Source organism: Rhynchophorus ferrugineus, unplaced genomic scaffold, assembly GCF_030347505.1.
Source record: "Rhynchophorus ferrugineus isolate W39M unplaced genomic scaffold, kcgeb_rfMv2 rfM4, whole genome shotgun sequence".
Taxonomy (NCBI): Eukaryota; Metazoa; Arthropoda; class Insecta; order Coleoptera; family Curculionidae; genus Rhynchophorus; species Rhynchophorus ferrugineus.
The window spans coordinates 18,708,904-18,722,375 of NW_027472583.1; the positions used below are offsets into that span (position 1 = coordinate 18,708,904).

A 13,472-nucleotide genomic window follows, 5' to 3' on the forward strand; every position below is an offset into this window, starting at 1 on the left:
GATAAAAATATTATTTAGAAAATAACAAAACATTTATATTATTTTTCAAATATTCTATGAATATATTTTATCCTAATATATTTAAAAAACTTAAAAAGTTATTTTAATTATATTTTTTTAATTTAATAATTTTCTGTTATATGTTATGTTATTATTTCGTACTTTAATATTCAATAATTTTGTTATATTATTAGACAATCAAGTATTCTCATAACGCGAAAAAATAAACGCACGTTAACAAAATATATTATAGTTTTCAGAATTTGAATGGAAATGAAAAAAAAAACGCATCTATAATCGTAAAAACATGGTTGCTACGTTACTCTTTATTCTATATACCGTTCCCCCTTTCACGAATTTTTGTATGAAATTGACCCAAACCCACTTTGGTTTTATAGAAGACTCATTCTTGACACATTTTTTTTAAAGAAGAAGAAAATGTAGTTAAAACATTGCCGTACTTAGTGAAATATATAAAGTTTTCACTAAATGAAATTCTGACAGTTGATGCTTTTCCAGAACGACTTCTTGTGGCGTCTTCTGGTATTCATACAATATGTCGACATATTTCACGTGATTCTCGACTTCAATTTTTGTAGAAACACTTTGGAACTTACTTGTTTACTTATAAACTTTTATATTCGAAGAGAGATTCAAGCCTCATTAATTCACGAAGTACTTTGATCACTTCACTCAAATTCATGTCCGTATAAAAGATGAAATTTTAACGTTAAAGATATAATTAATCGATATTTAAATGAGTCATATGAAATGCACGAAGCACGAGGCTTTCCATAATTGTGGAAACCAGCCCTGTAAGTTAAACAAAATCTACGAAAACAGTTATTATAAATAAAAAAATAAAAAAATAGGGATTAAAATAAAAAATTAACAAAGCTCAATCGCCCAAATTGTTGAACCTTCAGTATATACCTTCAATATTATATATATATATATATATATATATATATATATATATATATATATATATATATATATATATAATATATATATATATATATATATATATATATATATATATATATATATATATATATATATATATATATATAACGCAACTGTAATACGGCAGATGATATTCTGCTGAAATATCTGGCACATAAATAACGTGAACCTTAATGTTCATATCTGGCCTGTATGGCTAAGGTAGTTACTAAACTAAAAATATCTATGCCCTAAGCAAGGTTCGAAGTCTAACTATTGTATCAGTAGAAGGATTCTATCAGTAGTCTAGATATTATATTACAAAGTGCATTGTTTTTTTTAGTTGACTATTTTTATGATAATGTAACGTATGGCTGGAAGCAAAGTGATTTAATGAAGTCATATAAGAGTGGATAATGTACGACAATATTTTTTATTACTTACACTTATTATGTATTACTTATACTAGTACAATTTTAATTTATAAATTGATTAATTACTGCTGTTCTGCTTGTACTTTCATTAATACACAAGCAAGGCGAGTAAAAAGTTCGTGTAGCTTGATTCGTTTCAATCTTCTGACTTACTGTGTGTTATCCAATAGCTCTATTGCATCCAGGTTGCTGTGATTAAGCAATAATATTTCATGTTTTAATGCGAAATCTAGGATGACTTCATATATCCATTGGATATCGAAGTCATCGTACAGCTCTTCATTGGTTACGTAGGGATAAACATTGGTAATTATTCGTAGAACTGTATTTGTTTGCGTTGGATTACTAGTACACACATACACCAATCTCTTTGAATTTATGTCAAGTTGACGGTCTTCTTCTCTGCTCTATGTCTAAAGTGATATTTCTAATTAAACCTACCATCGAGATATATTTAGAAGTATTTAGCTGATTCAGGATGATTGAGGAACAGGGCATATGTCAAATATTTTTCCGATTCCTTTTACTAATTCCAAAGAAATTTTAATAACCTCTAATTAACCGAAAACTAAAATAACCCATCTTAAAGATATTCTTTTAATATTAGTTTACTTCGGACCTATAGCAATTTTCACTGCGGTGTATATAGAATCAATTTCATTAATCTGTATTCTAACCTAGGTCTTAACTCTTCTTACAATTTTAAGGTATATGTTGTTTCAATTTAAGATGTTAAGATTATCAAATATATTTATTTAGTACGAAGAACGTTCAGGGATAAAATTAAAAAATTTATTATGTTAATTTATGTTATATATTCTAAGGTTGTCATACTGAACTCTATATACCTATCACTGCACACACAACATATTAGTAACAATCAGTCATATGAAATTCAACCTATTAAAAATGTACACCCAAATTTAGCTAAAAAGAGATGTGATACTCGATGTTATGGTGTAATTCAAGAAAATAAATTATCATTGCTGTATTATTTTCATTTTTTGGTTTATAAATAATATATACTCAATTTGTGGCTTTATATTTTAGATTTTTAAGAAGAAGTAATGAAAACATATATATAATTATCAATAAATATATTAATTATATACATAATAGAAAAGCAGAAAATATATCACTACTATCTACCACCTGAAAGAACCACCGACGTGCCAAGTTTCTGAGTGTTTGTCAGGTCCTCTGAAAGTCTGGCCAAACTGAGCATTGATATCGTAGTCGTCGCCATGTTTTTCAACAGTGGCTGTACCTCTGGTGTTTCCTCTATCATCTCTACCTAAATCTGGTCTAAAAATCCAGTCATCGTCAGGAGACCGCCTGACTCGAATGAATTGGCCACCAGTGCCTGGACGATAAGTTGGGCGAATTATTGTCGGTCCTCCTCCATGAGGCTTGTAAGTCGGACGAAGGATTTTATGTTGGTTACTGGGATTGAAAACAGGTTCCGGATCCGGAACTGCTGTTACATAGAGGAATAATCCAAGAAAAACCAAGGGTGTGAATGGTGACATCTGAGAATAGAAATATATATTATATACATTATATAGAATATATCTAAAATATCTATTTATGTATACGTATATACTTAAACTTACCTTAATGAGAGTAGGTTGAAGACTATGCTTTTGATAATAAGTGCACATCAATTTATGTTCAGTTGTGTTATTTTTTTATCTCATCCTTCATATGTTTAGTATACATTTGTGATATCATGCATTATTAACAAAGTCAATAAGATGGTGCGGTATTGTCTGCTTAATTTTAATTTCAACGAACATCAGTAGAAGATACTAAGAAAATGATGACATAGTAAAGTACCGTAATTTCATAATTAAATGCGTTTATTTAATCAAAAGAAGTTAAAAGTTATCGCCAACATTTTATCATGGCGATAAGAGATCATTTACAAATTAGCTAATAATAATAATAATTTACAAAATATGCTTTAATTTTTATGCTCTAAAAATATTAATAAACAGTTTTAATTTAGTTATATTTTACTTAATATAATTTAGTAATTTTCTGTTATAACTTATTATTTTTTAAATATTTCGTAGTTTAATCAAGTATTCTGAAAATAACAAAAAAGCAAATGCATATTAATAAAAAATATTATAGAGATGATTGCAATAAATTTGTAAAAATAGAATGGCAATGGAAAAAACAGTCTGCAAAACGAAAAAAGTGATTTTAATTTTTTTATTTCGTGTTTATTTTATATAGGATTTAGTTTGAACCAAACTTCTTTTTATTTCCTCAAAGACTTATGATAATACTTGGTGAATATCTCTGTATATCTTATGAATATAATATATAAATATATATATATATATATATATATATATATATATATATATATATATATATATATATATGTAATAATGAAGGTATATACTGAAGGTTCAACAATTTGGGCGATTGAGCTTTGTTAATTTTTTATTTTAATCCCTATTTTTTTATTTTTTTATTTATAATAACTGTTTTCGTAGATTTTGTTTAACTTACAGGGCTGGTTTCCACAATTATGGAAAGCCTCGTGCTTCGTGCATTTCATATGACTCATTTAAATATCGATTAATTATATCTTTAACGTTAAAATTTCATCTTTTATAAGGACATGAATTTGAGCGAAGTGATCAAAGTACTTCGTGAATTAATGAGGCTTGAATCTCTCTTCGAATATAAAAGTTTATAAGTAAACAAGTAAGTTCCAAAGTGTTTCTACAAAAATTGAAGTCGAGAATCACGTGAAATATGTCGACATATTGTATGAATACCAGAAGACGCCACAAGAAGTCGTTCTGGAAAAGCATCAACTGTCAGGAGGAGATTTAGTGAAAACTTTATATATTTCATTAAGTACGGCAATGTTTTAACTACATTTTCTTCTTCTTTAAAAAAAATGTGTCAACAATTGGAGCCACATACGATGGTAGTGGAACAAAATCACATTATAAGCATAAAAAATTATTTTAAATGTTTTATGCGCTGTTTATTTTTAATAACTAGGGTATCTTGCCATGATCATGTAGGCCCTATAGATGGATTTCGCAAGGAGTTAATGCCAATATCTAACTTGTCAAGAATGAGTCTTCTATAAAACCAAAGTGGGTTTGGGTCAATTTCATACAAAAATTCGTGAAAGGGGGAACGGTATATAGAATAAAGAGTAACGTAGTAACAAATTCTGAAAACTATAATATATTTTGTTAACGTGCGTTTATTTTTTCGCGTTATGAGAATACTTGATTGTCTAATCATATAACAAAACATATAATATAACTGAAGTACGAAATAATAACATAAAATATAACAGAAAACTATTAAATTAAAAAAATATAATTAAAATAACTTTTTACGTTTTTTAAATTTATTAGGATAAAATATATTCATAGGATATTTGAGAAATAATATAAATGTTTTGTACTTTTCTAAATAATATTTTTATCGCCACTGCAAAGGTTGACGTTAACTTTTAATATCCTTTGTTTAAGTTAATTATGAAATTACGGTATTTCACTGTATTATAAATTTCTTAGTATTTTCCATTGATGTTCGTTGAAATTGAAATTAAGCAAACAATACCGCACTATCTTATCGACCTTGTAAATAATGCATAATATTACAAAATTATAGTAAACATATTTTGGATAAGATAAAAAATAATAACACTGCCGAACTATAAATTGGTGTGCACTCGTTATCAAAAATATAGTCTTAAATCTTCTATCTTTAAGGTAATATTCTAGATATACTCTAAAGAATACATATAATATATATTTAATTTCCGTTTTCAGATGTCACCATTCCCGGTCTTCGTTATTCTTGGATTATTAATCTATGTAACAGCAGTTCCGGATCCGGAACCTGTTTATTATCCTAGTAATCCACCTAAAATTATTCGTCCGACTTACAAACCTAATGGAGGAGGACCGACAATAATTCGCCCAACTTATCGTCCAGGCAGTGGTGGTCAATTCATTCGAGTCAGACGGTCTCCTGACGACGACTGGATTTTTAGACCAGATTTGGGTAGAGATGATAGAGGAAACACCAGAGGTACAGCCACTGTTGAAAAACATGGCGACGACTACGATATTAATGCTCAATTTGGCCAGACTTTCAGAGGACCCGACAAACACTCAGAAACTTGGCACGTCGGTGGTTCTTTCAGGTGGTAGATAGTAGTGATATATTCTATATGTTTCTATTATTTTTATAATAAATATATTTATTAATAATTTATCTATGGTTTATATTATTTCTTCCAAAAAATCTAAAATATAAAGCCACAAAAACTTTTCCACAAGAAAATTTCCTATGATTGTTAATGTAAATAACAATGAGATTTTGATAATTTGGCTGTACCTTTTGTTGTGGTCAAATTGCATCATTTATTCAGATTTAAGTACATTGATTTTTAATATATTAAATTTAGTATGATGTACAATATTTCTGTTGTTATATTGTAGTAATATATAGGGTCAAATTTGATAGCCTTAGAATAGGCAACATAAATCACATAATCCATTTGAGAAATAATTAATTTCCAATTTTAAACCATACACTTCGAAATCTCATTCCAGGCTTTCCTCGTGCTGATTGCATATAGTTAAGTATCTTAACATCTTAAATTGCCACGACATATTCGCTGAAGTTATATCAATGGGAAGGATGGGGATATATTCACCCTAGAAAGTTGTTCATTAATTAATTTTCCTCAGTTCACATGATAGCATACTTGTGAATCATATGTTAAAAAGTCAAAGTATGAAAATTTATCAAAAATAGTTCGTTTACTTTGACTTGACGTTAAGTCTACATTGCTGCAATAATTTGTTCCTATTTAATATGTAGGAATGTTTGTCGGGTCGGTCAGTCGGTCGAAATGTGTGGCTGCCGCTGCGATTATTTGTCAGAACACTCACTACTATTTTTGGAAGGAATTTGCACGAGAACTGAAAACACTGGTTGAAGAAATACTGTTTATTTCAATATTAAATGATACATGTGGTCGACGGGAGAAATGAAAGGATATTAGGTTAGGTAGAGGAAGTACGGTAGCGCTGTGGAAGTGGTAGTATTACAAGGGGATGGAGAAAATAAAGGAGACCGAGACGTCGTCGTAATGGTCTTTTATAGCCTGGAACTGCATGGTACCAATCCACCGACGTTGCCAACCTTTATACTTATTGGTGAATTCGTGGTGGCCTAAAGGGTCGTGGCGGTCGCCAAAAATACGTTGGAAAAAGTGCACCTAAATAGTTTCGGAATACTTAAACAGAAGTATGAAGTACCTTAAACTTATAAGTTTTAATTAAGAACATCTTACAAATTCATTGAATTAATTATTTATATTTACAGTTTTATTGAAAAATATTTAAAAAGTAATAAAAACAGTAAATGTTACGAAATTATTTGCTGCAATTGTTGTTAACAACAATTAAATCATTCCTTGAAATCGAACCTAGTAACTTTACTAAATAAGTAAGTATTATAATGTTCTTTTAATAAAAATTGGTCTTTATTCGTATTAAATTTGTTATAAAATAATTTGATTTTATATTTTATATTTTCCTATAATTTAAATCTTGCTTTTAAATAAGAGACTAACTTATAAAAAATACTATTTAATCTCAGAAGACTAATATTTGAATACTGTGAAAAAGGGAAACAACATATTAAATATTAATTTTTCAGCTATTGCTTTAGTGCAACTAGAAAATAGTCCCGCTGCTGGGGTCATTTAATACTTGGTTTTCCTAGTATTTTCATATTGGATTGGACTAAAGTAATTTCCTTTCAAAGGTTTTTCCCCGTCAAAAACAGTGTCCAATTTTTCTTCCATCCGGTTTTTAAAGCCACTTTGGATTTACTTAACAGGTCAATTGGAAAGTCCCCGGCCTACCATAGTAAAACACATTTTTTTGCCAAAATTAGTTTTTTTTATTCAACATAATTCCATTCAAGGGTGATATACTGATTATAGCGACCTTCTAACTTTTCGATACTATTTTTGTAGTACGATTTGTCCTTTGCTTCAAAATAGGCCTCAGTTTCGGCGATCAACTCTTCATACGACGACAATTTCTTCCATTCTTCCATCCAAATTTCTAGCATTCTTTTGAGATCTGAGAATAGAAAATAGTCGCTGGGGGTCAGATCTAGAGAATACGGTAGATGAGGAAGCAATTCGAAGCCCAATTCATGGATTTTTGCCATCGTTTTCACTGACTTGAGACACAGTGCATTGTCTTGGTCAAGCAGTTTTTTTTCTTCAAATGCGGCCGTTTTTCATCGATTTCGTCCTTCAAACGGACTAAAAACGCTATGTAATAGTCGCTGTTAATGGTCTTTCCTTTTTCAAGGTATTCAATGAAAATTATTCCATGCGCATCCCAAAATACAAACGCCATGAACTTGCCAGCTGACTGTTGCGTTTTCCCACGTTTGAGAGTGGATTCATCGTGTGCAGTTCACTCGGATGACTGTCAATTGGACTTCGGAGTGAAATGATGAAGCCATATTTCATCCATTGTCACATATCGACGCAAAAACTTGGGTTTATTACACTTGATCATCTTTATCGTAGTTTTTAGTCAAAAGTGAGCTCGAGCGGCACCCACTTTGCACAGAGTTTTCTCATACCCAAATATTCGTGAATGATATGATATAGACGTTCAGTTGATATCTTAAAGTGTCTGCTATTACATTCAATTTCAATTTACGGTCATTCAAAATAATTTTGTGAAGTGTTTCGTTCACCGTCTTCTATGCTCATTTCACCATGTCTAAATTTAGCATACCAATCCTTAATGGTTGATTTTCCTGAAGCAGTGTCAGAAATTCGCCATCAAGCCAAGTTTTTGCTTCAACTGTATTTTTTGCCTTCAAAAAGCAATATTGTATCAACATGCTATAATATCCTATAATTACTAATGATCTGTCAAATTTATACACGCATACTTGAGTTAGAGCTAAGTAAAAAACAAATGGATTTAACTCTAGTAGTATGGGTCAGGGGACTTTACAATTGACCCGTTATATCACTTTAACTTATAAATGAATTGTCAGAAAGATAGGGAATTTTTATGCGTTTGATGTATTACATACATACATTTTTTATTTCATAATTTAGCAGCCAAAATGTAATTTGTTGGCAATGATCACGGTTTCCAGAAAATTAAGCATAAAAAGCATAAAATGCATGCTTAAAATTTTTAAAACAGTATTTTATATCGTCGTTTTTCTGTTACTCTTATATTACTTAAAATAAGACAGTCTAGAAAGAATATAATTCGAGTGTTTTATGTCACGAGCATGTTTTGATGTCAATATGTTCATTATAAGAGGTTGAAATTGTGACCGATACTTTTTTTAATGGACTTTAAAAAAGGAGGAGGTTCTATGTTCGGCATAAAAATCATTTTGAGGTCGGTACCGAGCCCTCAAACATTACAAAAATAATAAGATAATTTTCTGTTATAAGTACAAAATTAAATTAGGAACATAACAAATCTAATTTAATATAAGTGTTAGGGCATGGTACCGACTTCAAACTGATTTTTGTTTAGTTATTACAACGATTATTACGTACATATTTAATTTTAAAACGTTTTCTATGTTAAAAGTCTATGTTTGATTATTTTTTACTTTTTAGTGAGTTCCCTATTATTTTTCGAAGTCGGTTCAATTTTTTTTGATAGAAATATTTTGTTATAACACTAACACGTCCTCATACATTGGTTTTCAATATATTTTTAGAACAACCTTCATTTCACGTTCAAAATCGCTTAGTAGATGTCTCAGACTGGTTATTTCCCAAATTCAAAAAATGATTTCAAGGATATCGTCTTGAATCTATTGAGAAACTTTAAACAAAAATTTAATAACAGTTTCGAACACTGGGAAACTGTATTGTATAAATCATAAATTCTTAGTATCCATGGGGAACTACTTTGAAACATTATCTCAAAAGTCTTTATATTTTTTATTAAACTATTGTATTACATCGAATTGTGTTACTTAGACGAACCCAAAAAGCGAAATTAAATTCCAGAAATTAAATTATTAATTTAAAAATTGGTAAACAAAAAACGTCAGAGAAGTACCGCTGTCTCAACTAAAATATGAAAATAAACACAATGCTACTGCGGAGGTCAGGGTTTCTAATGATTCAATGAACGTTTATTCGGTAAAACCGGTTACCGGTAAAAAACCGTGCGTACTACGAATGAGAAAAAGTAAATTATTCTCCGCTTAAAAATTACTTTCGATTATTGACGCTAGAAAGTTTATACATATAACTTATTTTATCTGTCTAATTTATTTAGCGACTTTGTGTTAATTTGATTTTCTTGATCAACATACTCATCTTTAAAAACGACATATTCGTTCTAAGGTTTCTGTAATTTTCAAAGCCTTTTTTCTAAAGCAATGTGTTTTGTTTCCTTTGGCCAGTTTTTACCGCCTGATCCATATGATGATCCTTTTCATGTCAGTTTATAGTTGTAAATCCATCTTTTATCTATTTCAGCATATCAATGATACAAATGTTTTATGTACTTCTAACATATAGTTGTTCTTATTCACAATACTTTAACCTACTTCGGCTGGAGTTCTCCAAGGTAGTGTCTTAGGGCCACTACTGTATCTGTTCTATACTGCTGATATCCCAACAACCAAAAGATATCTCTCACTATATATCTCTACCTTAGGCTGTAGAAAAAGTACAAGTAACAATCAACAAGATCTACATCTCTATATGTCTCATCTTTCCAGTCTCTATTCAACAGAGACTGAGGAATACAGCTTAATACCTCCAAATCTCTCCATGTTAAATTTGAGTTGTGCCGAAAAAACAAAAACCTAATTATATCAAAGAGCCGATATATATTCATATGAGGAATGCCCGATTCTTCGGGCAGAATCAGCTAAATACCTCAGCATACATTTCGCTGGTAGGTTTAATCGGATATATCATCTGGCAGAACAGATTAGACCCAAAGTCAAGTAACTTTGCTGATTAGTTGGATGATACTCTCAACTTGACCTGAAATTAAAGACATAATGGACCTATGGGGTGTAAATATGGGTTTACACAGTATTAATACATTAATTTGTAAATTAAGACTATATTAAGCATATTTAGTATACGATGTAATTAATTAAATAAACTTTTGTTTTTGGTTCGATATAACTAAACTCAAACTTCCAAAGCTTACCTCAGTTTCGTCTAACTACTACCTAATTAAAAATCTTTAAAGTGTCATTCTTTTGAACAGTTTTCCTTTATCAAAAACATTTTTTAATTCTCTTTCTTCGTGCTATTTTCATCTCAATTTTTTTTTGGTTTCTAATTTTTTAATTAATAATTTTATCATTATGGAATTTTGATTCCTATGATCTTTATAAATCCATTTCTTATTTCATAATTCAATACCAGTAATATATCCTATTAGAATCCACAACAATTTTTTACTAATGTAAATTTAATAAAAATGATACCTCAAAAAGTTTTTCAAAAACAGCAAAATTCAAATTCATGAATATTATCCTCTATATATTTCTTATTCCTTATTCCAAATAATAGAAAATAAACGATAGCAAATATGTTATTAGTAAATAGAAGAACAAAACATAAAACGGGTTGAAGCAAATCTTTAACTTCAGCTTTAATTAAATATAAAACGTAAAAAAGTAGTTTTTATTTATTATAAATCAATAAGTGATATCAATATAATCAATATTCGGTCAGTCGGTCAGTTTTTTCATATTCAAATTTTCAATTCATATAAATAAATGATTATTTCGAAAGTAAACTCGTGATAATGCTTGCTATTAAGTTATAGTTATTTTTTAAATACTATTCTTCCGAATTTCCTAAAGGAACAGTTTAATATATAATAATTATAATAATGAAATATATAAAAAACATATAAAATTTGTTTTAAATTGTGTACAATATTTTTTATAGTCAATCTTCTATCAAGTGCATCTTGACAGTCGTATGATACAAAAATAAATGCAGATATCAGCCAAAATTGATATTTTTGATATATTACTGTGAACAACTTTATATCCTTTATCACTCTACTTTTTTTTGTTCTTCTTCATTTCCTCCCTACTTTTATCTATTTTATAATATATTCTTTGACATCTACATAATTAACTAGATAGTATTTACTATTAAATTATAAATATAACATATTTTAATTTTAATTTTCACATTTTGATATAGTATTGGCTTCATTCAATAAAAACAAAAGTTGTATGTATCACTTAATTATGAAAATTACATATTCCGTAATGTGTTAGCTAAACAACTATTTATGATTTGTACTACAAACTTTTTATTTTGTAATTATTTCTTCCAAAATTAACAAACATTGCCACAAATATCCATGTTTACTTTTCAGATATTATAACAATAACATAACAATAACTCTTAATCGGAATTTATTTTTATAAATAGAGTTCAGAGAAAGGTTCTGATAAGTCGTTGAACGCTTATACGCAATACATGTTTATACGGTAAAACCAACTGGTGAAAAACCATGGTACATCTGACTTCTTACTATAAAAAGTTTTGGAACTGGTTTTGAATTATTAAGTTGATTTTACGTTAACGCCAAAAGGTAAGAAAGTTTATATAAAATATTGTTGCTGTATTATTAACCAATACTTATAATAGAAACATTAAATCTAATCAATAAAAAGAGTTTTTAATCAAATCATTTTATCAATCAAATTATTTATATAGTGATATTTTGATTTTTTCTAAATATTATTTGGGTTTGTAAACAACATAGTATTGGCAAATAATTTTTGAAGGTTTTGAATCGAACCCCAGTTATTGGTAATTACTTCACTAATTCAGCTTTGTTATAAATCTTAGATCACTCCCTTGAGTTTTTGCTTATAGTTCGTGAACCATTTAGAAAATAATTAGATGTTGAAGATAATTAGATACGTAAGAAGGTAATAAGTATATGATTTCAGTTATATATTAACCATCCTAACATGAAGAAGATCACTTCAGTAAGTGAACTGCTGTACAACTTATAATCTAAATCTTATTCTAAATACTATTCTAACTTATTGTTGTTGTGTCTATTAATCAGTTCCTATTGTAGTTTGTGTTTGAGCCTATGCAAAACATTGGGATGCACTAATAATCTTTCAGACTAGTTCGCACTAACACTCCGAATCCCATTCGTTATGAGTTCTAAGGGGATATATAGGGTATCGCCGATGGCTCGCAACACCTTATTCTGGAACTTCTGGAGGATATCTATGTTGGATTTGCTAGTAGTACCCCACAGTTCAATACCATAGGCCCAAACGAGGCCTAAGTATTGACTTATACAGCAAAAGTTTGTTATCTAATGATAATTTAGATTTATGCCAGTAGATTTGGTTTATTTTAACCATAAGCTGTTTGCGTTATGTCACTATATGTTTTTTTTCCATTCCAAACGTCGATCCTAATGCATTTCCTGTAATAAATATTGAAGAAAAGTTTTAACCCAATAAAAAAGTCTCTAGACTAAAACTTCTTCAAACGATAGTCAAAAGTTTACTTGAACAACAAGAAAAAAACCTCTGATTTTTTTTTGCATCAATGTTTTTTAATATTAATATTTGATTCTAGATGTCACCATATACATTAATTCTGTTCATCGTGGCTTTGGTCATGTACGTGACAGCTTCACCATACCCTGGCTCATCTGGAGTGATACCTGATTTTAAAACAATTACTATTCATACAAGTGATGGTTCTAAAACTATCAAGGACGCAAATAAAGGACCCAGTATTACCATACGTTCTAAGAGGTCTCCTGATGATGATTGGATATTTAGACCTGATTTAAGTAGAGATGACAGAGGCAACACGAGAGGAGAAGCTCGCGTTGAAAAACACGGAGATGACTATGATATAAACGCTCAATACGGTCAAACGTTTAGAGGACCCGATAAACATTCAGAAGCATGGCATATTGGCGGTTCATTCAGATGGTAGATGTAATGATTATAAAAGTTTATTTTATTTGTAAATATATTTTTTAATAGAGA

The 13,472-nt window shown here is 29.3% G+C and overlaps 3 protein-coding genes across 3 annotated transcripts; 2 read left to right on the forward strand and 1 right to left on the reverse strand.

The window, feature by feature from the left end:
• Positions 1–2,461: 2,461 nt before the first annotated feature.
• LOC143195880 (uncharacterized) lies at positions 2,462–3,140 on the reverse strand. Its single transcript, XM_076403388.1, has 2 exons — positions 2,993–3,140; positions 2,462–2,908 (listed from the first exon to the last, which is right to left on the reverse strand). The coding sequence occupies exons 1-2, from the start codon at positions 3,038–3,040 to the stop codon at positions 2,525–2,527; spliced, it is 432 nt and encodes a 143-aa protein (XP_076259503.1). The 5' UTR covers positions 3,041–3,140; the 3' UTR covers positions 2,462–2,524.
• A 2,054-nt stretch (positions 3,141–5,194) lies between these two features.
• On the forward strand, positions 5,195–5,642 carry LOC143196131 (uncharacterized). Its single transcript, XM_076403746.1, has one exon. The coding sequence runs from the start codon at positions 5,195–5,197 to the stop codon at positions 5,576–5,578; it is 384 nt and encodes a 127-aa protein (XP_076259861.1). The 3' UTR covers positions 5,579–5,642.
• A 6,250-nt stretch (positions 5,643–11,892) lies between these two features.
• LOC143195884 (uncharacterized) lies at positions 11,893–13,472 on the forward strand. Its single transcript, XM_076403393.1, has 2 exons — positions 11,893–12,034; positions 13,051–13,472. Exon 2 carries the CDS (start codon positions 13,051–13,053, stop codon positions 13,417–13,419), a length of 369 nt encoding a protein of 122 aa, XP_076259508.1. The 5' UTR covers positions 11,893–12,034; the 3' UTR covers positions 13,420–13,472.